Consider the following 25,644-nt stretch of genomic DNA (forward strand, 5'->3'; position numbering starts at 1 on the left):
ATTGAAAGTAATGTTGTTGTTTTTTTCGTGGTGTTTTTTTCTTCAATAAAGTGATTGGGGGCATGTAGCTATAGTTTTCCTTTACAGAAAATACAACACATTCGGCAGAAAATAGCTTCACTTTCATCAGGTGAAAACGGACGTGCAACACTATTTTGGCTGGCAGCCACCCAGGTAAAGATGCTTCATTTTTTAAAATTGAACCTTTATTTAACTTAGCAAGTCAGTTAAGAACAAATTCTTATTTACAACGACGGTCAATCCCGGACGATGCTGGGCCAATTGTGCGCCGCCCTATGGGACTCCCAATTACGGTTGTGATACAGCCCGGGAATCGAACCAGTATGTCTGCAGTGACGCCTCTAGCACTGAGATGCCGTGCCTTGGACCGCTGCGCCACTCGGGCGCCCAAAAGCAATGTCTTTATTGCAACAAACGATGCATGGCCGTCACACTTCTAATGTTTAGGCCTAACATAGAAAGAATGTAGCCAGCTACATTTCCTAACTTTTAACAAAACGTTAAGTCTTGTGTTTTACGTGACAAAAAATAGGCTTTGTACACTGAGAAAAGTACTGCAGCTACACAAGTCAAAGTGCTGTCTGCTGATAAAATGCCCGCTTAGTGAATACTCATCCAAGTTTAGAAGTGCAACTGCAGTACAAGATGAGTCTTATGCCGAGCAGAAATGACAATAAGAAGCCTTTTTAGATCTGGGTTTACAAAACACAGAATTCTGCGTTAACACGGCCCCTAAGTTTAACTTGCTATCTACGTAAGTGGCTGAATTAATAAGGTGACGGGGCATCACATTGTGTTAGCTTTGACTTTGACTTCTCAAACACGGCAGAAAGCGATCTTGATTTTCCTTCAGGTTTTTTCTCCTCGCCGTTCTCCTGTCTGCTCCTCCCCCCTCTTCTCGGAGCAGGGAAGCCCATTGCCCAAGCGACTCCAGACTCCAAACAGACACAGCGTGTAGACATGCTGCTGGAGAGGACTGTCAAAACTTTGCCTTTTAAACTTTGTTCGTTTGCACAATGTCTCTCGTTCACATTCATTTGGAAATGTCCATACTAACCAAAAAATGACATTCGGTAGCTCCTACCCATAGATGTATAATTTTATCAGCTGTTTTGCCTGTGTTTGCAATTTTGTATATTTTCGTTTGCGCTCATTAGCATATCTTGCAGCCACCATCGAAATTCGCTAATTCTATTAACATTCTGGTAATAGACGCACAATGTATTTATTATATTTTATGCCCACTATTGTACTAAGCCCGGTAATACCGTAAATCCCTGTGTGAGAGAAGGACGGTATGATGATATGAAAATCTGGATACCGCCAAAACTCTACTCCCTACCGCAGGAAAGGCCAGATGAGCCAAATGTGTCACTGTGGTGCTATGCGTGACCATTCAGTGAAAGTGAGCGAGAGAGGTTGACTGTGTCACGCTGTACTAGAAAGAGAAGCTCTGAATCGATCTTCCTCTTCCCCTACCGGAGTTATTGTTCTGGGGGATATGGGAAGGTGACCAAAAGGGAATAGTGGAGCCTTAGTACACAATGACTTTGGAGATATTACCTTAACACACTGTGTTCTTTGTGTCTGTACATTTTGGGTGTGTATTAGAGATGGGGGGGAGAGAAAGAGAGAGGGAACTGAGTTAATAGGCCAGACTAGACCTGGGCCCATTTCCACAAAGCGTCTAAGAGTAGAAAATTGCTCGTAAGTGCTGAGAAGAGACATTTCACTCCTACTTTAGGACCTTTTCTGCGATGCTTTTGTGGATACGAGCCCAGACCCAAATCTCAAATGCAGCACTGTCTCATGTAGGATCAGCTACAGAAAAACAATCCAGACCTGAATGGGATGCCTTTTTTTTTATTTCCCTGCTTCTCCCAAAAGTGAATCATACCCTGACCTGTCAACAACTTCTAAAACCTAGCGTTTCCATCCTGTAACGTCTTGTAAAATCCTTTGTGTATAATGAACGAGCCCAAAGGCCGAAGGAGTCAGCGGTGTCACCCTGCGCACTGGGCTCTTTTGGTGCGTAGAGAGGTCAAGGCCCGGATATTTACCCCATGTTTACAAGGCCATAAACAGGCCATAATCTCAGCTTTTTGAGGCTCCTCCCTTTTTACAAACACAAACCACTGGCCCCACCCTCATGGGAAGGCTGGACAACAAGTCGTGACTTTGGACTTGGTTTGCGTTTGCTAGATGCAGTGCTCCCGTTTGCTAGATGCAGTGCTCCCGCCGTACATAACACAGCCTATATGGAATGCCACTGAAAATGCGTCTGTAAGTAGAGTGTAATTTGTATGTGTTAAACGGTTGGATCGGTTGGTGTGTGCAGTGGCTCATGGGGCAACAATGGATGTTTCTCTTGTGCAAGAGGTTTTGCTAAGTGGAATGTCCTCGGGGGTCCATTGCAGTGTAAGAGGGGCATGATCGCTTCTCGTCAAGGCAGTGGCATGAGCTTTCGCATATGTCCTGCTGCATACTGACTCGCTCTCATTCCTTCTGTGACGTCCACCCTTCCTTATGTCCTTCCTCCCTTATGTCCTTCCTCCCATGGAGTCTGAAGCGTAAGACAAAGCCCACACACTTTTGACTGGTGCCGTATGTATAGACGGGACTAATTACACAATTTTGTCCAATTTTTATTTCCCGTTACGTTCCCTATTGGACCCACTGCTATGCGATTTCTCTCCTGTTCTATTGGTTTTCATATCAACTTTCTTTCGTTGTCCAGAAGCCAAAGGAACAGTCCTGGTCATATTAGCAACCCATCCTAGTGGTTGCATCTTTTAGAGTTCCCCTCTTTTTAACAGAGATGTTCATCTCTGTCACCTGCTATCAGGTGCTCTGTTTAGAATGGTGTTTCCCCGGGAATTATATTTTAGCAAATGTTTTAAAAAAAAGTTTTGTTGGCTGCTTCATTACAAGAGTTGCATGTTCTGTTAAGATGCGTTGCCATAATAGAAATGTCACTTCTGTTATGATGCGTCATGACATACATTTCTCAAATGGCTGGTCAATTTAGATATTTTTGGTCACGTTGTCTGGCGCCACATTTTCCTAACGCAAACCCTGGTCTGAGTGGATGTCACTTCAGATTTCGTTGCGTGTTCGCTCTGCAGTTAAACTGCCCGAAATGTGGGGACAAACACGTAATTTCACATCCCTCTGCTGACTGTCAAATTCCATGCTTTGGAAGGGCACACTGCGGGTAATTCTTGTGGACAGGATGGTTGTTTTGCTTGTTTTTCCTCTGTACAGTGCCCAATGTTGTTTGAGACCACTGTTTATTGAGGCGCTCTAGCCGTATTTGCAGCAATGGCCTTTTCTTCTCAGAGCCAATGACTTCATCTCCGTGACAAGACTATAGGACAAAAGTCAAACCTGCTTTTCCACTCACAGGCATTAGTTCAGATGCTGACCTGCTTTTGTCCATCCATAACCAAGGAAGGTTGGTTGATGTGGAACTATTCTGTCTGCAGAGACCAGCATAGTCAACCTTCGAAGAGAATGGAGGGTCCATTGTCTGAAGTGCTGTCTACTATTTATGTAGTGCACCTGTGAGTGATGTGTTGTTTTCACGGGTCGACATTCAGAACTCCGTCCTTCTCAAGCTATGTTACTATCCACAGAGCCAATGTCAAGTAACTAGTGTTTCAACACTATCCGCAGAGCCAATGTCAAGTAACTAGCCCCGACACACACACACACACACACCACACACTCCTGCCGGTCGGGACATGTTTGATTCTGCTCTGTCCAACACTGTGAGGTGTCTGTTATTATGGCCAGATTTGCTTCCCTTTGAACTCCCCAAATGGCCTGGTCATTAATTCTAGTATACAATTTGTGTATGAGAAGCTGTCCGTCCAAAAGTATTTCTCAGCTCGGGGCTGCATTGGGTCAAAACTAAACAAATGGGGTCTTATACTCAGCCTATTGATTATAGGCTGAGTATGGGACCAAAATCAGGGAATGATACCATACCGGACACATGTTTTACAAACAGGAAACTGATGGAGAAATATAATTGTCTCAATGCCGGCGACGTGTCTTGCCATTTTGTTGAAATGACTGTTTTTACAGGATTGTTTTTGTTTTATCGTAACTGTGCCTTTAATAACAGCATCCACTTTTCTTTTTGACGGCGGTTGGCCAAAGTCAATGAATGTATGCTACGTTGTAGCATTTCTTCTTAGCGTTACGCAGTAGCTTCTCTGGAACCCGGAAGTTCACCCCACGTCACTGAGCCAAAGTAGTGGCAAGTTCCTCTCGTGTTTGGGTGGAGAAGTTACGGTAAAGCTACCTCGAAAAACACGCTGGTGTTTCTGTTGGCTTGGCTGACCGTGGGTGGGAGAGCCCGACGTGTCCTTGCCTCTGTCCCAGCTGGGTTTTCATCTGACGGCGTAGGGGTTGTGAAAGGCCGTCACGCCTCGATTAGAACACACAAAATCCACCTCGTTAAATGCAATGATGTTTTCGCTTAGCTTATTCATAATAAACGGAATTGAAGAACGATGGGAAACTTGCACCTTTTTTTTGCCTTTGGTCCTCACTGAACCATGTGGCTGATGGTTTTCTTCTTTTCCTTCCACCTTCCTGGCCGCAGGTTGATCCAATGTTCTGTACTGGCAGCTTTAGTGAAACATTTCCTTTCTCACCTACCGCCGATGGCCTGAGTTGAAATGCAGAAACTGCGTTGAGTTTCTCTGCAGATGTCGAAGATTCATTATGAGCCTCACGAGCGGCTCGCTCTGAGATCTAGTCTGAGACTGTTTGGGCGCTCTAAGTGGCGCAGCGGTCTAAGGCACTCGGTGCTAGAGGCGTCCCTACAGACCCTGGTTCGAATCCGGGCTGTATCACAACCGGCCGTGATTGGGAGTCCCATAGGGCAGCGCACAATTGGCCCAGCGTCATCTGGGTTCGGCCGGCGGTAGGTGCGTCATTTGTAAGTAACAATTTGTTCTTCACTGACTCTCCTGGTTAAATACAATAGATGGTGAACCAGAGATATTATTGAAAGATCTGGGTTGTGAGTTTATTCCCATTCGTGTTCTGCTTATTTTGCTTACGGGGCACAAGTGGTGTTTCTGTACGTATTCTACAGCTCCGTCAGGCTAGGCCTCAGGGAGAGGGCTGATCTGAGACCTGTGAATGGGACATGTTCTCAGGCTACATCAGAACGGCTCCGTCAGTCAGACTGGGGCTCAGGGAGAGCTCTGATGAGATCAAATATCCCCCCTCCCTGAGGATTACATTTTTTTTGTTTTCTTCTCGTAAGCGCCGATCAATAATGGCTCACTTCACTGCACTCTACTGCACTTATCGATCCGTCAATTCCACCCAGGCTGAGTTGGCTTGTCTGGGCACAGAGGTACGTCAGAGGGAAGAAGTGGAGGCAGGGAAGAGTAAAGCGTAATTCAGAGTTCCCAGACCCGATAGTCCAGTGTCCCATTGTGACATAGCTGCACGGCTCTGAGAGCACTATCAGTGAGGGATGCACAGCCCGAACGCGCACCTTCCCAAAATTCCCAACCAACGCAGATCCGCGTACCGCAGTTTTTCGGGTCCTATGAACATGCGGCAAAGAGGAAAAATGTGCAGTTTTTATGCCATGGGGCATAATGAAAAATGTGCAGTTTTTATGCCATGGGGCATAATGAAAAATGTGCAGTTGTATAGCAAGTCTCCTGCTATTCTACTCATTTTGACATGAGGCTCAGAGAAAATGTTGCAGTTTTACAGCAAATTTCCTCTAATTCAGATGGCTAATGATGTTCATATGTTATCTCTTCTAGAACACTACCGCGTGTATACTTGTTGGACTATGCGAGATACTTTAGCCTCGGGCCATTCAGCTGTCTTGTCTAGTACAACATGCTCACTGTCAATCATTTTTTTGGAGGCGCTGCAACTGCAGGCCGTTCTAAAAGCTCAATGAGTATTTATAATGTACATTTGGTACGTATACTAGATTAATCTATCGCAGTAAAATGGGTATACTGTACGTGTCATCCAGATGTTAGCTGTGTGTGTAGCAGGCTCCGAGAAAATCTGTTTTTATATTTTTGCCTGATTCCATTTAGTTTTCCCCCAAATTGTGTTTACTCTGTTTATTTAAATTTTTTAAATGCAGGTTTTCACTCTCAATCACACTTTTTTAAATAGAAAAACAACAAAATTGGATTTTTTATGTCCACAACAATGATGAAACCACATCAGGGGACCACTTTTGAGGTCTGAGGGAAAAAAATCAAACCTATTTAAAATGTTGGTGTAGTTACCCTTTAATACAAGTATGCACTAGCCAGAGACCGTTGTAATTGTTATAGATTTGTCTGTCGCGCTCATGTTTTTGGGAAAGCCTTTCCATCTTTACCAGAACACGGTTATCATTAGCATCATTGGTGACTGCGACACAAAGTTTAAACATACCCACACCCCATACCAAAATAATTATACATTTAAAATACCATTTCCGAAGAAAAAAATTGGATACATGTGAAATGTTTTTTATTAAATGCGTTTTAAATACATTCCAACCTAATTACTTTTGTAAAATGTATATCAGTATTTATAAACAGGTGGTTCGAGCCCTGAATACTGATTGGCTGACAGCTGTGGTATATCACACCGTATACCACGGGTATAACAAAACCATTTATTTTTACTGCTCTAATTACGTTGGTAGCCAGTTTGTAATAGCAATAAGACACCTCGGGGGTTTGTGGTATATGGCCAATATACCACGGCTAAGGGTTGTGTCCAGGTACTCCGCGTTGCGTCTTGCCCAAGAACAGCCCTTAGCCGTGAAATATTGGCCATATACCACACCCCCTCGTGCCTTCTTGCTTAAATGTATACAGTATATCACATTGCATCAGAAAATGTATATGTATTTTAAAAATACATTCTGAAATGTACTGAACAAAAATATAAAAATATGCTACAATTTCAATGATTTCACTGAGTTACAGTTCATATAAGGAAATCAGTCAATTTAAATAAATTCATTAGGCCCTAATCTATGGCTTTCACATGACTGGGAATACAGATATGCATCTGTTGGTCACAGATACTTTTTTAAAAAGAAAGAAGGGGCATAAATATATTTCCAAAAAAATGTTATCTGCGTGTTGAAATAAGGAGTGTTCCCTCATATATCTCACCAAGTAACATTGTGTTGAATCACCATGTTTTTGCTATTGGCATAAGATCTTTGAGCTTAAACAGAAAGGACAAATGGCTATGGTCCGTCATTATTCTAGGAATATATACATTCAGAAACGGTCAATCAAAGAACAGTTTACAATAGAAAAGTCCATTCTTGAATATGAGTTGTGGATGTGAGAGTAATAGGCATATTCTCTTTCAGCTGGATGTTTATAGCCACAGTTCACATAGACCCATCTCTTTTGATGTTTTGGTTTAATACCTTCGACATGTTAGGAAGAGGACGTAGTTGATGACTTGTCTAAAATTGCATCCCGCACACGGTTAAAATCACCCCGCCTCATATAATATTCCTGTTACATTCAGATGGTGTAAGGTCATTAATGAACTTTGGGTCATCTTCATTTGGGCAGTAAAAAAATCAGTAAAGTTATTTTTTTTCCTGTGCCAGGTGTCTTTTTAGCATTTATTAAAAACACAATTCGGGTCTGTAGTAATTTCTGTAGACTTTAATGGGACTTTTCTTTTATTAATGATAATTGATACCCCTCTGGATCTTGAGGACTAGGCGGAGGAGCAGGCCAATCCATCCCAAGCTCGCCCAAACCTTTCACTTTCTACTGCTGATAGGTGAGTTTCTTAAAAAGATAAAACAGATGTTGGTGTTTTTAATAATTTTTCAAATAAGAAAATACCTTAGTTATTTTGGCAGGCTGCACAATTCCATAGATAATCCATGTCAGATGTTAATGTTTTCACACACTATCTATATATATATATATATATATATATATATATATATATATATATATATATATATATATATCTCTAACACACACACACACACACACACACACACACACACACACACACACACACACACACACACACACACACACACACACACACACAAATTAGTGGATTTGGCTATTTCAGCCATACCCATTGCTGACCGGTGTATAAAATCGAGCACACACTGACCTTACTGAAGAGCTCAGTGACTTTCAACGTGGCACCGTCATAGGATGCCACCTTTCCAACAAGTCAGTTAGTCAAATTTCTGCCCTGCTAGAGCTGCCCTGGTCAGATGTAAGTGCTGTTATTGTGTCTAAGAGCAATAACGGCTCAGCCACGAAGTTTTAAGTGCGTAGCGCATCAAAATCATCTGTCCTCGGTTGCAACACTCACGACAGAGTTCCAAACCATCTCTGGAAGCAACGTCAGCACAAAAACTGTTAGTCGGGAGCTTCATGAAATGGGTTTCCATGGCCAAGCAGCTGCATAAAAGCCTAAGATCACTATGTGCGATGCCAAGCGTCAGCTGGAGTGGTGTACAGCTCGCCGCAATTGGACTCTGGAGCAGTGGAAACGCATTCTTTGAATCACGCTTCCCCATCTGGCAGTCCAACGGATGAATCTGAGTTTGGCAGATGCCAGGAGAATGCTACCTGTCCAAATGCATAGTGCCAACTGTAAAGTTTGGTGGAGGAGGAATAATGGTCTGTGTTTTTCATGGTTCGGGCTAGGTCCCTTAGTTCCAGTGAAGGGAAATCTTAACGCTACAGCATACAATGACATTCTAGATGATTCTGTGCGTCCAACTTTGTGGCAACAGTTTAGGGAAGGCCCTTTCCTGTTTCAGCATGACAATGCACCCATGCACAAAGCGAGGTCCATACAGAAATGGTTTGTCGAGCTGGCCTGCACAGAGCCCTGACCTCAACCCCATCGAACACCTTTGTGATGAATTAGAACACCGACTACGAGCCAGGCCTAATCTGTCAAACATCATTGCCTGACCTCACTAATGCTCTAGTGGCTGAGTGGAAGCAAGTCCCTACAGCAATGTTCCAACATCTAGTTGAAAGCCTTCCCAGAAGAATGGAGGTTATAGCAGAAAAGAGGGGGACAAACTCCACATGAACGCCCATGATTTTAGAGTGAGATGTTCGATGAACAGGTGTCCACATACCTTTGATCATGTAGCACTACATGACTAAAAGTATGTGGACACCTTCTCGTCAAACATCTCATTCAAAAGTCATGGGGTGTCCACATCCTTTTGGCCATGTGGTGTATGTCTTTTATAACAGGGTGGGGGCATAAAAAATGGGTCAACTTGAAGCACCGCTACCTCCTAAATATTCTTGGCATTCAGCTCCAAAAAGTGACTCTCTGACCACTTATACCACGGGCAAATATGTATGAAATGTTTTGTTCAAATCAAAAGGGGTGTGGTCAAAAAGTGATAGAAATCAAACGGAATGACCCTTAATCATTACTGTCATTTCACTTGGCTATGGTCGTCAGAGAACCAAACGGTCTGTTTTTAAACTAATGTATTTAAACTAATTGTATACATGACCCATGTTGGGAGTTACTGTATTCTCTCCACCACTATAAGTAGAGGGAGGACTAGACCGGAGAGTAAACAAAGCTAAGGGTTGACGGGACAACAAACGAGAACCAAGTCTAGAGATGGAGAAAGAGATTGGCTTGCGGTCTGCTATGAGACCACGAGAGTGAGAGCGAGGGATGGAGGTCAGAGAAGGAAAGAGAGCTTCTGTGTTGGGCCTTAGAAACAGAGACGGTCTCTGATACTGGGAGGATGAGGAGAGGGAGGGGGGGGGGGGGGGGGGGCTTAAATCCATACAATACATCAGTGGGCTTTCCATAAGGGAAACGGCGCCACTCTCCGCCCCCAGCATGTTTTTGTTGTTGTTTTTGTTTTGTGGTACCTATTCTGCTGTTCTGTTATGCCGGCAATGATGTCGAGTGGGGGGGGGGAATCTGTGTTCGCTGATTGCAGTAACTTTTTGTTGTCGTATCCGAAACAGACGTGGCAGTTTCACCATTAAGGATTTCATCTTTAAGGCGTGGTGGTGCGGATCTTGTGGTTGAGAGGGAGGGAGTGATTTGTTTGGCTGGAGGTGGATCATGCTGTCGATGGGGGGGGGGGGGGGGGGGGGGGGGGGGCTGTATCAGCCAGTGAGCCGCACAGCCAGGGCTGAGGCCAGACTGGGCCAGGGTGATGTCATATCCCCTGGGGAGTGTGGTACTGTAGCAGCACAGAAGGGAGGCTGCTCTGTTGCTCTGCACCATGTCTTTGTCACACACTCACTCCCCAAGATCTATCGACCCGGCTGGGCTGGGGCTCAGTGTGCGTGTGTACAGACATACGCGCACAAGCGTGCACACAAACGCACGTGTGCACATTTCTTTGCTCTTGTAAGAGCACAAGCAGACGGACACACACACACACACACACACACACACACACACACGTGCCACACAATTTCCGTTGTTCCCCCTGTCTTACCCACCCTCAGTCTTTGATAACATCTCTCCTCCATGTCCCTCTCTCTCTCTCTTTCGCTCTCTCACTTTCCTCCTAGTCACACCACGCTTTCTCCCTCACTCTCTCTCTCTGGCTGCGATCAGATTTCAGAAAACAACAGATCTCCCTCCCTCTCATCCCCTCCCCCTCTCCTCTCCTCCCCCTTTCCCTCCAGCTCTGCTGCCAAACCCCACACACAAACGCTCACTTCCCTGTCATTCCCTGGACAGAGGGCTGAGGTAGAGAGAGAAGGAAAGAGGGAGAGAAAAGGAGTGCAGGAGGGACGTGGGGGGAAAAAGGCTGCGTGTCTGTTTTGCAGATGAGTATGTCCTCATGGCGGTCTGATTTTGACCAGTGAGGATCTCTTTTTTTTGTGTGTTTTGTTGTTGTTGAAGCAATCTGTCATTTGTACACAATCTGTGCTTCTGGATTTTTGTCATTCTACAATTCTACATTGGACTGGAGTTGGTTAAGGATGTTGACTCCTCTCATGCTAAAATTGGAGTTATTGTCTTGAGTTCCTTGGTCGAGAGCTGCGTCAAAGGAGTGTTTGTTCAAGATTCAATGCAAGGTCACTTCATTGACCATCCTCTGTGGATCTCTAGTCACTGCGGACATTTTGAACGAAGCAAGATTGGCTACGGAATCTTTGACTTTGTCCTTCCTTTGGAGATGACACGCATGTACATGCATACTTCAAACACACTCCTACTCTGAATGACTCTGCACTCTTTCCTCGCGCACGGAATTCCTGGAAGATGTGTGTGTGTGTGTGTGCAGTAGTTCCTGTGAACCGTGCTAGTCTGATGGATTCAGGAATTCTCTCCTGCTCACATCCTCATCGGACATTCCCTGGAAGCCTAAGTCTTTGAAGGCCTTTTTAACCTCTAAAGACCTCCGTAAACTGCACAACCGAACGTCATCTTCCCGTAAACTCCCAACACACTCCCGACAATGTCTGAGGCTGATATCATCACTGCTGTATTCTAGTACGCTCTCATTCCCAACCAACGTCAGACTGCTCTCTGAGGCGATTTTCCGTGGAACTCCGGCAGGATTTGCCTTGTTGAGCTGTGTGGTTTGGTTGTAACTGCAGGGTCCACGTTCCTCTTGTTGGCTCATGCCTGTTACCCTGCAGGTCAAAGGGTAAGTGGAGCTGGAACTTTGTCTATTGCTGCCTATCACAAGGCCAAATCATTTTGATGATTTATCTTGATAAGTACTGTATGACCTCACTCAAGGGACAAGTGTAGCAGTTTGCAAGGGCTATAGGACTTTGTTCTTCTTTGAAAACCTGGGTTGGAACCGGTTCAGGGAACAAAACTGGAAAATAACATTTTTCAAGGAACAGAATGAGAACCGGGAACGACAGTGATCTATAGTGTTCCGGAACAGAACCGTTATTTTGAAGGCATGGCAACCAGTTAATAATGTTCTTTTGGGTTCTGGGATATATTTTTGGGGACCCACAAAAAAATGCAACAATGCGCCTATGCAAAGCCCTCACTCTGTCACTTATGACAGTCTGCCTGCCAGCTAGACTCTTTTCCTGTGCATGCGTGAAATTAGGGAGAGGGATTTTTATTTAGAGAAGAATGGATTCACTTTTTCAATGCTAGTTAAGGTTACTATAGTTGTCACGTTTCACATTGGATTTATTAACTACAAAAAGGTAAGACGTGTTTTATTTTCATTCTGGTGTCGCTCTGCACACACGCGCTTGTTAGCTAGCTAGCTAACGAGCTCTGGTCCAATATTAAGCCAAGTCTCGAAAGTTGAGACATTCAAAGTTCCTTCTTAGAAGGCGCTCCTCAGGAGGTATAATTCTGTGGGACTAATTCAGATAATGCATGTCATCACAAGATGCCAAGCTTCCTTCACTCTCTCTCGCAAAATTCCAGTCGCATGTTAACAACTATAGCTTGTAAACTTCTCTATCCACTCTAATTGTTGAAGTAATTTAAGGTTAATGCTAAATGTAAAAAATAGTGTAGTATAGTGGAATGAAAAACATTATGGTTCTGTTCGGAACAAAACGATTTGAAAATCATTTTGGTTCCAACCCCTGCTTGAAAATGGGTTTGAAAGGAGAGTTGAAAAGGTTTGGGTTGGAAATCCATAATTTTGGTGTCTAGTAGACTAGATGAAGAATACAGTACAGGATATCTGTTTTCGGCAATGTCAGTCTGCATGTTATCAGAAACCACATTTTATTTTTTAGGAGTGCGTGAAAGTACATGAAGATTATTGAAGTGTGTGTGTGTGTGAGATCTTCTGTGGTCAGGGATTTTGATCAAACATTTCAATAAGGAAATGTAAATGTCAACCTTTTAGTGTATTTCACTAAGCGCAAAAGTAGTGTGATGTGTGAGGTTGATGTGTGAGGATGTGGAATGCAGACGTTGTATGGGTGAGAACACAAACTAAACGGGCTGTTTGCTGATGTTACTGAAGGAGAGGCGGAAGTGCAGGATGACTCTGAATTTCAGTTGGTGGTTTGTTGAAATCTGGATTTTTCTTTGGCCAGACATTCTGGTAACAGCCTAGTGTGGTTGGGGATTCCTGTCTCTCTTTTTCTCTTTCTGTCTATTTCTTTCTTTCTGTCGGTCTGTCTCTTTCTGTCGGTCTGTCTCACACACATATACACACACACACACACACACACACACGATGTTCCTTGTGAAAGCAGGACCTGAGCAACCCCCCCCCCCCCGTGACCTAGTGGTGAACTGACCCTGTCAGTTGTCAGATAAATGGCCTCCTTTTTTCATTAAGAGCTTTCTTTATGTCTCTCGGTTTACGGCCCTCATGTCTACAGCCACATCAATGGGGATCCCCCATCCACATAAGAGCTTCGGCTCAACGTTATCTCTGTTATCTACCCCACACTGTCAGCTACATTGACGGAACTGTGACAAAACAAGACAACAACAAAAACCATGTATCCCCCCCCCCCCCCCCACCCCCCCCCCCCCCCCCCCCCCCCCCCTCGTTCTCTTCCTCCCCTACCTGTATCGGGTTAGCAGTGAGGTCGTTGTAATCGGCTCGAGCTCTGTCGGAACAGCGAGCGCGGTGCTCCGAATCAAATCAAACGTTATTTGTCACATGCTTCGTAAACAACAGGTGTAGACTAACAGTGACGTGTGCTTACTTATGGCCCTTTCCAACAATGCAGAGAGAAGAACAAAAAATAGAGTAATAATTACACAAGGAATAAATACACAATGAGTAATGATAACGTGGCCATATACACGGGGTACTGGTACATAGTCGATGTGCAGGGGTGCGAGGTAATTGAGGTAGATATGTACATGTAGGTAGGGGTAAAGTGACTAGGCAACAGGATAGATAATAAACAGTAACGAGAGTAATGAGTCGAGAGTCAGTGCAAAACGGGTCAGATCTTATAGCGATTGGTTAACTATTGAGCAGTCTTATAGCTTGGGGGTGGAAGCTTCAATCTCCTTGACAAGGTCTTTGTCACCGTGCAGCTTTCGCTGTCCCTCAGGCTTGGGTTGGACCACCACCTGTCCAGCACTCCAGGCTGGAGTGACCTCACCTCCACTGCACAGAGCTGGCTACAGAGGTGCCTGACAGTAAATGGAGTAAATCCCAAACAGTGGTGAGCTAGGTGCTATCAACCGTGTTATCTGCATTGGGAGCCTGTCGGGGCCTGAGCTGGTATGCCCCCTTGGCTCCTTACCCTGACCGCTGACCTTTCGGTCCATCCATCAACCGCGACCCTGCCTACTGTCCAGACATCTTTCTGTTGGCTCTGGTGACTGCTGCCTGTTTTTCTCAAGGCCCACCAGCCTCCCAGTCTTATCGTATCCGGGTCTATTCAGTCCCCAGCGTCGGACTGACTGTCTCTCTATCCGCCCATGCTGTGGCTCCTGTAGGCAGGAAAGGTCAGGCCAACCTCTCTCCAGTCTCTAGGCTAGAGTGGTGTGGTTTACTGTCATATGTGGAGTCCCATGATTTTCTGTTCCCCCACTCCCTGAGGGTGGGCAGCTAGGTTGGCTGGGGTCAGTGTCATCTAATTTCAGTCCACCCAGGAGCCAGTTTAGGAGTGTGGCTCAATTGACAGATTTTCCTCCTTTTTTTTCTTTGCCGCAGGGTTGAACGTTGCATGGGTATTTTTTTCTTTATTTTTCTCTTCGAGAACCCTTGTCTCTCTTCACGCTCAGGCTTGGGCTTTTTTTTTGTTACAGCACAATCTCATCACATTTTGCATGAGGCTATATGCTCACCTAACTACACTACTCATCCAAGCTAGCATTTACAACTTCAGAGTAGCAGCGGTCTATCGCAGTACTAGCTGTGCCACTAGAGATTCTGGGTTTGAGTCCAGGCTATGTCGCAGCCGGCCGCGACCGGGAGACCCATGGGGCGGCGCACAATTGGCCCAGAGTTGTTAGGGAAGGGTTTGTCCGGCAGGGATGTCCTTGTCCAATCGCGCACTAGCGACTCCTGAGACGGGCCGGGCGCAGTGCACGCTGACACCAGGCCAGGTGTACTGTATTTCCTCCGACACATTGGTGCGGCTGGTTTCCACGTTAAGCGGCATTGTGTCAAGAAGCAGTGCGGCTTGGTTGGGTCGTGTTTCGGAGGACGCACGGCTCTCGACCTTCACCTCTCCCGAGTCCATACGGGAGATGCAGCAATGACACAAGGCTGTAACTACCAATTGGATACCACGAAATTGGGGAGAAAAAGGGGTACAAAAAAATGAAAAAACTTCTGAGTAATTGTGATGTATGCCTGAACAATGAAACACTATGCTTAGACAAGGACAGAGATATGAGTGGTATACCCCAGTTGTTTATCAGTAACCAGCTGCATGCTCTCTCGCTCTCTCTCCCCCTCTCCCCCTTTGTCATCCATCCTCATTGACAAATCTCTATCCCCAGTGTGGGGTTCTCCTACGAGCTCAGAGACAACTGGACGTGTTGGCAACAGTCACAACTCACTTAGCCCCAGTAATGACTCACTGAGCAGGGTTGATGGAGGCTCTTCACAGGGCCTCCCATGTTACTGCACAGTAGATGGACGTCGTGACGTAGCTTGAGGAGCGCCGTGCGAAGGCAATCCAGACTTTTTTTTTTATTTTTTAACGACCCAACAACAGAATGGCAGGCTGTCAGTGTGTCTCTCTAGGGGGCTTCTCTTTCTCCCTGTTGTCTCTCTCGGGAGACTGCAGCGTGCAACAGGCCCCTGAGGCAAGCAGACGGAATATGTTTTTATGATGCTGTGCTGAAGTGGTCTTCTTTACATCTCCTCACTCTGTTTCAATTCAATTCTAGGGGCTTTTTTGGCATGGGAAACATATGTTAACATTTCCAAAGCAAGTGAAGTAGATCATAAACAAAAGTGAAATAAACAATAAAAATGAACTGAACATTACACCCACAGAAGTTCAAAAATAATTAAGACATTACAAATGTCATATTATGTATATATACAGTGTTGTAACGATGTTCAAAATGGTTAAAGTACAAAAAGTAAGTTGTATTTACAATGGTGTTTGTTCTTCACTGGTTGCCCTTTTATTGTGGCAACAGGTCATATTTCACCCAGTAGATATGGGAGTTTATCAAAATTGGGTTTGTTTTCAAATAATTTGTGGATCTGTCATACATTTGGCAGGAGGTTAGGGAGTGCAGCTCAGTTTCCACCTCATTTTGTGGACAGTGTGCACATAGCCTCTCTTCTCTTGAGAGCCAGGTCTGCCTTCGACGGGCCTTTCTCAATAGCAAGGCTATGCTCACTGAGTCTGTACATAGTGAAAGCTTTCTTTAAGTTTGGGTCAGTCACAGTGGTCAGGTATTCTGCCACTGTGTACTCTCTGTTTAGGGCCAAATAACATTCTAGTTTGCTCTGTTTTTTTTGTGAATTCTTTCCAATTTATCAAATAATTATTTTTGTTTTCTCATGATTTGGTTGGTTCTAATTGTGTTGCTGTCCTGAGGCTCTGTGGGGTCTGTTTGTGTTTGTGAACAGAGTCCCAGGACCAGCTTGCTTAGGGGGACTCTTCTCCAGGTGCATCTCTCTGTAGGTGATGGCTTTGTTATGGAAGGTTTGGGAATCACTTCCTTTTAGGTGGTTGTAGAATTTAACGGCTCTTTTCTGGATTTTGTTAATTAGCGGGTATCGGCCTAATTCTGCTCTGCATGCATTATTTGGTGTTTTACGTTGTACACAGAGGATATTTTTTGCAGAATTCCACATGCAGAGTCTCAATTTGGTGTTTGTCCCCAATTTTTTTGAATTCTTGGTTGGTGAGCGGACCTCAGACCTCACAACCATAAAGGGCAATGGGTTCTATAACTAATTCAAGTATTTTTTAGCCAGATCCTAATTCGTATGTCGAATTCTATGTTCCTTTTGATGGCATAGAATGCCCTTTTTGCCTTGTCTCTCAGATCGTTCACATCTTTGTGAAAGTTACATGTGCCACTGATGTTTAGGCCAAGGTATGTATTGTTTTTTTTTTTGTGTGTGCTTTAGGGCAGTAATGTCTAGATGGAATTTGTGGTCCTGGCGACAGGACCTTTTTTGGAGCACCATTATTTTGGTCTTACTGATATTTCCTGTCAGGGCCCAGGCCTGGCAGAATGTGTGCAGAAGATCTAGGTACTGCTGTAGGTCCTCCTTGTTTGGTGACAGAAGCACCAGATCATCAGCAAACGGTAGACGTTTGACTTCAGATTCTAATAGGGTGAGGCCGGGGGCTGCAGACTGTTCTAGCGCCCGCGCCAATTCTGCATCCCTGTCATGTCTCTCTCTCGCTCTCGCTCTCGCTCTCGCTCTCTCTTACTCTATCACTTTCAATTTCTCTCCTCTGCAACTCACTCATTCTACCCTCCTCCCTGTGTATCTCCCTCTCTCATGTTGTCTCTGTTAATCTCCCGCTCACTTTCACTCTCTCCTCCTGTCTGTGTGATAAAGAGAGGCGACCCGTGAAGCTGCAGACGCAGATCTCTCCAGACAATGGAGACACAGCAGCACAGTTCAGATGAGACGGACGGACAGACAGTCAGACGGACAGGCACCTGAGAGAGCAGCTGGCCTGCTGCCAACTGCAGGAGGCAATTGCAGAGCGAGAAAAGAGGGGGAAGGGGAGGCTAAAACGAAGAGACAAAAGAGGCTGCGAGAGAATCCATACCGTAGAAAGACATGAGCTAATGCGGAGAGGGGCTTAGTAGTTATGACATCCACTCTACCTTTGAGGCTCAATCTAAAGAAAAGCAGATCAGATCTCTCTCCCCCTGAGGATATTTCCATGTACAAATGACACGCTCATTTCTCTCAGCCGAATGAAAACCTACACCTACCTGTAAATAGAAATGGTAGTTCCTGGAAACACGCTGTACTGCTTCGTAGTTGTTGCTTTGAGGCCTAATGTTGTTCGCATGAAACCATTCATCTTTTTGAGTTTGTTCTGATAGTCCGATGCCTGTCCTTTAGAATTTCTTGTTTTTGTGTGGCAAGGGATCAGAATTAGGAGTTTTAATCACTTCATAATTCCTAAATAAAATTGATTTCAGTAAAAATACTGTGCCTAATTGGTCGGTCTACCTTTACTTGTTACTTCTATGGACTTGAATTATCCTCCCTCCTCGTGAGGGAGAGAAAAGATATGTGGGGTTTTGGTAATGGATATACAAGGCCATGTTTCTTAAAAAATGCAGAACTAAATATAAGTTTTGATAGGGGTCTTCAACATTATTGTGTTTTTAGATGTATTTCTAATTTCTTTTAAGACTTTTCCTGGTAGATGTTGTCTTAACCCCTTTTTCATCTGTTTGACTAGAAAGACTAGTCTTTGCGTGTTCCCAATTTTGTAGGATGGAAAATGGTTGAACATTTTATTTTATGCCTTCATTTAAAAAAAACATACAGACTGTTCGCTTTCATTTGGCACCTAATTCGACATGCTCCTATAAACTTCACATGTTGGCACTCATGGATCCTTTTACATGGAAATGCCCTCAGCTAATCAACCGTGTGTGATGAAGATAAAGCGAATCTGATCGAAACTAACGCCCTCAGTCCAAATTCTTCATCTCTCATATTTAATTTAAGGGAACAATTTGCCACGAGTCTTGCATAGTATTTTGCCTACATGTTGGCTCCATTGATGAGAGATGTCTCGATAGGACATAAATGGCCGTCGATGTCAGTAATTGTTTTTTGACGTTGGTCTCTGTCGCCTTAGCTGTGGAGTTAGAATATTTTCTTTTGACATGCTAGTTGCTAAGCGTAGCTTAGTCTCTGTACTTGTACAGTGTTCTCTGTGGTGAATGGTGGCCCGTGGAGAGCACTCGGTCTATCCAGTATCAACAGGGAAGTGGTGAATTAAGCCATTGTGTTCTCATTAGAGACACTTCTGTGTGGACGCTGGCAGCTGTTAATCTTGGCACGCGGACACTGGGATTAGCACACACACGGTCCATGGCTCAGATAAACAAGGGCCCAGTGGCTTAGAAATTTTGTAACACTCATACTGTCTGGAGTTTTTTACATTTTTTATAAGGCGTTACTTGGTTTTGCTCTCTGTTTTGTGACTTTCTCTAGAACAAGATAGCAGTTATTTTGAATATGACACACACAAAGCCTGTGACACATAAAATGTACAATCTGTAACCTCTCCCCTCATGTTGTTCATCTGCCTCTAACTTTTCTCTCTTCTTTCCTAATATATATTTATATATTTTTTTCTTCTTCTCTTCTCAGCTGGAATGTCCTGAGTCAGTCCCCCGGGCCCAGAGAAGAACTCCCAGCAGCAGCAGCGGCAGCCAGCGCTGATGGGACCTGCTGCTCCAGTATGAGCCTTCAAGATGCCGGCTGCGGCTATGCTAGCACCAACGCTAACGCCAATGTGGCGGCTAACACGGCTAGCGGCAGCATGCGGCGGCGCCTGGAGGACCAGGAGTTCACCCTGCGCGTCTACCCGGGCGCCCTGGCCGAGGGAACCATCTACTGCCCCGTGGGCGCCCGCAAGAGCACCACGGCTGCCGAGGCCATCGAGCATCTGCTGGAGCGCCTCAGCCTGAACGGCACCAAATGCTACGTGTTAGCCGAGGTGAAGGAGTTCGGCGGGGAGGAGTGGATACTTAACCCCAGCGACTGCCCCATCCAGCGGATGATGCTGTGGCCCCGCAACGCCCTGGAGAACCGCTGCGGCCTGGGCAGTGGCGAGGACTACCGCTTCCTGCTCCGCGAGAAGAACCTGGACGGCTCCATCTATTATGGGGGGAGTCTCCAGATGTGGCTGCTTGTGACCGAGGAGCGCCGCCGCATGGTGGAACGGGGTTTCCTGCCCCAGCCCGCAGGGGGCGAGCACCCTTCCGACCTGTGCGCTCTCCCCGAGCTGACGGAGCGCGCCCTGCTGGAGAGCCTGCGCGCGCGTTTCCGCCAGGAGAAGATCTACACCTATGTCGGCTCCATCCTCATCGTCATTAACCCTTTCCAGTTCCTACCCATCTACAACCCCAAGTATGTCAAGATGTACGACAACCATGCGCTGGGCAAGCTGGAGCCGCACATCTACGCGGTGGCGGACGTGGCGTACCACGCCATGCTGCAGCGACGGAGGAACCAGTGCATCGTCATATCCGGCGAGAGCGGCTCGGGGAAGACCCAGAGCACCAACTTCCTGATTCATCACCTGACCGCCCTCAGCCAGAAGGGATTTGCCAGCGGGGTGGAGCAGATCATCCTGGGGGCGGGGCCTGTGTTAGAGGTAAGGACTTGATTGGTTTGTTGACTGGTTGTGGGGTTTTAATATTGTGTTTGTGTGTGGGGGAGAGGCTCCAACTCTACATACACAAGTGTGAATGTGATCGATGTTTTGTGAAATGCAGGTCATGGCTGCTGACTGGGTGGTGGTAGAAAGGCAGGTGGAGGGGCTACATATCATATGAAAGTGAGGATAAACTAGCGGTCGCGGCTTTAGCCTAAATTCTCATGTCTTACTGTCTCGTCCTTCTTTATCCCATCATTGGCCTCATGTCGTGATACCCTCTTCCTTGTTACATGAATTAATGGCAGGTATACACTTCATGATTTCGCCACCCATGGTTTTTACCGTCCCAGATGAATTTTCATGATCGGGGTGAAATCCTATGAACTTTGGCTAGGATCAGTATGTTGGGACTCATGTTTGAGTGGGTCATGGACACACCGATAATGGCTGTTCAGTTTTCCAGACCCCTGTCGGATGTCCCGATTTTTAATAAAAATAAAAAATAGTTTTAGGACATTTCAGAAATGCTGGTTGTGCATCTTGTAGTATGAGCAGTGCTACGATGCGATTGGGCAAGGACTACTGCCAATAGCCAATGAGCACTCAGCATGACCAAAACAATGATGGCGAAGAGGAAAGCAGCAACAACAACACGTGCCATGTGGGCCGAGGTGATGGAAGACAGATTGGTGAAGCTGCGACCTATTTGTTTAATTATATTTATGTCACCTTTTATTTAACCAGGTAGGCCAGTTGAGAACAAGTTCTCATTTACAACTGTGACCTCACCTGACGTACCAAATGCAGGGCAGGATCAGCTAGAGAATCATTGTGTAACGTGAGCTCCCACATCCTGGGGTTGAGTGAAAGAAAATCTGGAAATGTGAGCACGTCCCAAGTTAAGATTTTAGAAGTCGTATAGTATATGCTGTCCAGCGTAACTGTAAATGAGGCAAATGATTGACAGCTTGCTGTGACAGTAAGACATAGGGAAGTGGTGGTGGTGGGGGGGTGGGGGGGGTGCTCACTGTGCTACATACAGAAGTACAAACGCGGAACTGTGTTGTGAATTATAGGTCATGGTTACAGGGAGGAAGTGCGACATGAAAGCCCAGTATAATATGTTATTTCACTAGCAGCCGTGTGTATTTAGCCATGAGACGAAGCATGTCACAGTGGATTATAGACATGTTTTAAATAGAGATTGGAATGCCTCGACATGCGGAACCTATATTTATCTGTTATCGGAACATATGAGCTGATGCTTATATACGTTATTGACCTAGAAACCGTGCTTGGACATTTTTATAGCTCTTCAGAAAACCTAAATGCAGCATGGCCTACTCAAAATGGGATTAGGAGTCGATTTATGCATTTAGATTTTGATGTATAAAAAAAGCCAAGGACTACTAAAGGGCACTAATTTTACTCAAGTCTGATTTGTGACTGCCTTTCAGTGCTCGTTACTAAGTGATTGGCTGCAACAGGAGCCTCTTTGTCGAGTTTGTGGTTTTCCAGCGGCCATTTTGTCTGCCACGAGTCACGACCCAAGAACACTGCTGCACATACAGTGGGGTCATGGTAGAATGTGCACACTCACCATGTGCTTCACATGTGGACCCAATGCTGCAAAGCAGGCCTCGGATCTGGTTAGTTAGGGATAAGGGGGCCGGTAGTCCTCAGGAAATCATAAATACATATTTTTATAAGACCTTATTCGAGTCTTCCGTTGAAAGAGAATAGAGAGAAATTTACCTTTTTTTATAATTTAAAAGGGCTTTGAACTTTGAATCTTGTGTTGGATAACAACAGAGTTATGAGCTAAGGCTTGTTCACCAGTTCTGATATCCTCCAGGCAAGTAATACGTCAGCGTGAACCAGTTACTAGGTGTAGATACTTGACATGGATGAATCTGAACACCTGTCCGGTTCTCAATTCCAATGTGGCAGTTCTTCTGTTTTTTTTTGTTTTCTACAGTATGCTTTTGTAGGCTGTCGGTCTCCTACTTCCTAGTCTATAAGCAGAAGATAACAGACCTTGAATAAATACCTTTGAAGTCGATAGTAATGACATGCAATTTTTTCTCTTAACCAGCTGAACATCCCAGTCTCTCTTTGATATGAGTAGCAGCGGTATCGAGTGGAGAATGTATCGCTCTGGTCGGAAGTTTCCCCAAGGTACAGATCTAGGATCAGCTTCCCCTCCACCAATCCTAATCTTAACCACCAGTGGGGGAAATGCAAAACTGATCCAAGATCAGCGTCTAGGGGCAACTTCCCCTCCCTATTCCAGGAGGTATCAATGGCTAACTGTGAATACTTTGAGGCCTGACATTCTTTGTCCCGCTGAGCTGGACCGGTGTCGAGCAGTTTGTGGTAAAAAAGGTCACCGACTTACAATCTGAGCCGTAGAAGCGGAACTACTAGACAGTTCTTCTGGCCGGCCTCCAGTATAGCCATGCCAATTACAGACCCGTTTGCCTCGGTCAGATTTTTTAAGTATTTTTTTTATTTTACCTTTATTTAAGGCAAGTCAGTTAAGAACAAATTCTTATTTTCAATGACGGCCTAGGAACAGTGGGTGAACTGCCTGTTCAGGGGCAGAACGACAGATTTGTACCTCAGGGATTTGAACTTGCAACCTTCCAGTTACTAGTCCAACGCTCTAACCACTAGGCTACCCTGCCGCACCAGATGCTCAGACGGGTCTAGTTAATCTAGCTGCTGGTGGTGCATTGTTGAAGTGGCTTGTCAAGTGGCCTGGGCTAACATTGAATTGTTTGCCCTGTGAGATTGCTTATCGGCCACTGCCATTGGTAGGTTGTGGGAGTTTGGGGAGAGAGGCAAGTGTTGCTCTGTTAGCTGGATGCTAGCAACTCGTTTTGCCCGGTGGCGCTTGCTATGGCTCCTCCTGTACTCGTCTTCTTATGTACCGTACACATGTACATAAGCATGTATCCAAGTTAAGATAAAGATGACTATCTGTGGGAATAATGGCTACTCTGGTTTCTAGGAAAAACGGAACAGAGATTCAGGCGTGCGCGCACACACGTTTGTATCCACGCATACATGCACAGATGAAGGCACACATACACTTCACTGCATATGTACACACACTGTGCCTTTTGATGTTGCCTTGACCTGACGCTTGCGCTTCTGCTGCGGAGGCAAAAAATCTGCTGCCATTTCACTCCTGAGAGAACAATACGCCTCTGGTCTTCATTCCAGCACATGGACACCCTGGTGAGAGCAGCCTGCCCTCCTCTCGCTCTCTTCCCTCATGTCCTGCCTTGCAGCGTATCCCCCCCCCCCCACGCACACACACGCGCGCATCACATTCTGTTACCGTGTAGTGTGGGTTAACTGCATCTCAGGTTGATGCCAAGTTAGTCATCTTTATCTTATCTGTGGGAATGCTGGCTACTCTGGTTTCCAGGAAAAACAGAACAAAGATACATATACACACACACACACACGTTTGTAACCATGGCCTGAATCTGTTTTACACCCTTGCTGTGGGTAACCCATAGCAGTAGACTAGAGACACTAACTCACTGTGATTGACATTGATTTTCCTTATCGGTGAAGGGCACCATAGCCTGCACTCCAAAAACAACTAAAACCGCAATCTCCAGTCTACTCTTCTCCACCAATGCACCATCGCCATGACCGACAGCATGACATCATTCCAGCAGTATCATCTAACAGCTCGCTTCACCCCAAATGTCCCAGTAATCATTACTTACCATAAAAAAAAACCTTTTAATGTGTCACCGTAGAGGCCAGCAACTGCAGCCGTGTGTAATCTGACCAGCGTTCAGAGCCCCAATGACAGAGGCATGACGGCACAGGGTGCATCAATATTGTGCTGACAGGAACACTGTGGGATGATGGGAAAGAAGTGTGGCTAGTGTCATACAATGTTTTTCTAATCAGTCAGGTGACTCAAACGAGAAATGTTTGCCACAGGCCCCAAATACCGCCCCTACACCTCTGCCTGTTTAATCGCCATCTCTTGAAGGAGAAAGACCCGTCTCTGAGACTAACTGTATGACATTTTGCAAGCATTCAATAGCATTCATTCCATCTATAGTTTCCTGTCCCTGATTATTTATAGGAGAATAAAAGTATATCCCGACATTGATTTGAGCCCTCCAAGATGGCACCGTTTGACTGAGAACTGCGCTGCAGACGTGGTATTGTTCCTATCATGTAGCCTGGCTCCGATTTTGAAGTTGCCCTCTATGCAGACAGCCGATAGACTATAGTAGGGATCCAGTATCAGTTAGCATTCGCTTAGCTCTCCTGGAAGGACTCCCCAGGGTGACAACCAGCTAATCTCTACTTCAGACAGACCCTACTTCATTCAGGAGGTCGAATCTAGTTGGGATCAGACCACGCTAATTGGTCAGGCTCGCCCTTGAAGGAAAGTGCTCAATTTACCCAACGCGGGGCAATCTCGTCATGCAAATCACCCGACGTTCCCAAGATTTACGCGTCTCGCTGCCTCATTTTTACATGGACCCTTGACTCGTCAAAACACCGTCGGGATCTATATGCCCCGCATCCTTCCAATGACACCCTAATGTTCCAAAGTTTTTTTTTGTTTTAAAGAAGAGGGAAAAAAATCTAAATGGCTGCCCAACTCTTTCTTCGTACTTTGTTGGCCAACCACAAACCCTTCCCAGTCTGAATAAGCTAACACACTGACCTTAGCTGTGGGCTGTGTGTCTGGGGGCTGATGGACTGAATCTGGGGTTCTTCCGCTGGGGCTCTAGGGGACAGATTGTAGCCTGCTTTGTTCTCGTGGTGTTCCAGCAGACGTGCCTGCCTACGGAGTAGTAATAGGCCTAATAGTATGGTGGTGGTGGTAGAAGCAACTGAGGCCACCGCCAGATATCACCTCTTAACCAGGCCCAGAGCGACGGACAGCCCTGTCTGCTGTGGCTCAGATGGATGGCTCCAGGTAGTGCCAGCCTCTGGTCTCTATCAATGGAGTTTGGGTGTAGAGAGTGTATGTGTGTGTGGGGGTCTGTGAGGTGCTGTTCCGACGCTTCTGAGCTTAAGATCAGAGATGGCCTTATCGCTTGAAATCCCATATAGCCAGGCATATGGATGCACTTACAGTAGACACCAGGCTTGTATCCGGCTGTATAGCTACGTTTGCTCTGACTCTGTACATTTATTAGCTAGCTAGCAACATGCAACCCTGCATCCCACTGCTGGCTTGCTTCTGATGGGAGACCAGATGCTGCTGGAAGTGGTATTGGAGGGCCAGTAGAAGGCACTCTTTCCTATGGTCTAAAATAAATATTCCGGTAATTGGGGACATTGCCCGGTGTAGGGTGTAGTCTGTGGGCTG

General features: G+C 45.5%; 1 protein-coding gene across 10 annotated transcripts in view; it reads left to right on the forward strand.

The window, feature by feature from the left end:
- myo9ab (myosin IXAb) overlaps positions 1-25,644 on the forward strand; it is a 226,858-nt gene that overhangs the window by 56,869 nt on the left and 144,345 nt on the right. For 4 of the 10 annotated variants that reach the window (XM_036950830.1, XM_036950841.1, XM_036950857.1 and 1 more), the window contains exons 1-2: positions 10,704-11,680; positions 19,271-20,279. In XM_036950830.1, coding sequence (XP_036806725.1) covers positions 11,655-11,680; positions 19,271-20,279 — 1,035 coding nt within the window. In that variant the 5' untranslated portion in view covers positions 10,704-11,654. Of the gene's footprint in view, positions 1-10,702; positions 11,681-19,270; positions 20,280-25,644 lie in introns of those variants that run through there. The other 6 variants (XM_036950873.1, XM_036950884.1, XM_036950894.1 and 3 more) reach the window with 4 other exon arrangements.

This window comes from Oncorhynchus mykiss, chromosome 2, assembly GCF_013265735.2.
Source record: "Oncorhynchus mykiss isolate Arlee chromosome 2, USDA_OmykA_1.1, whole genome shotgun sequence".
In the NCBI taxonomy this organism is placed as follows: Eukaryota; Metazoa; Chordata; class Actinopteri; order Salmoniformes; family Salmonidae; genus Oncorhynchus; species Oncorhynchus mykiss.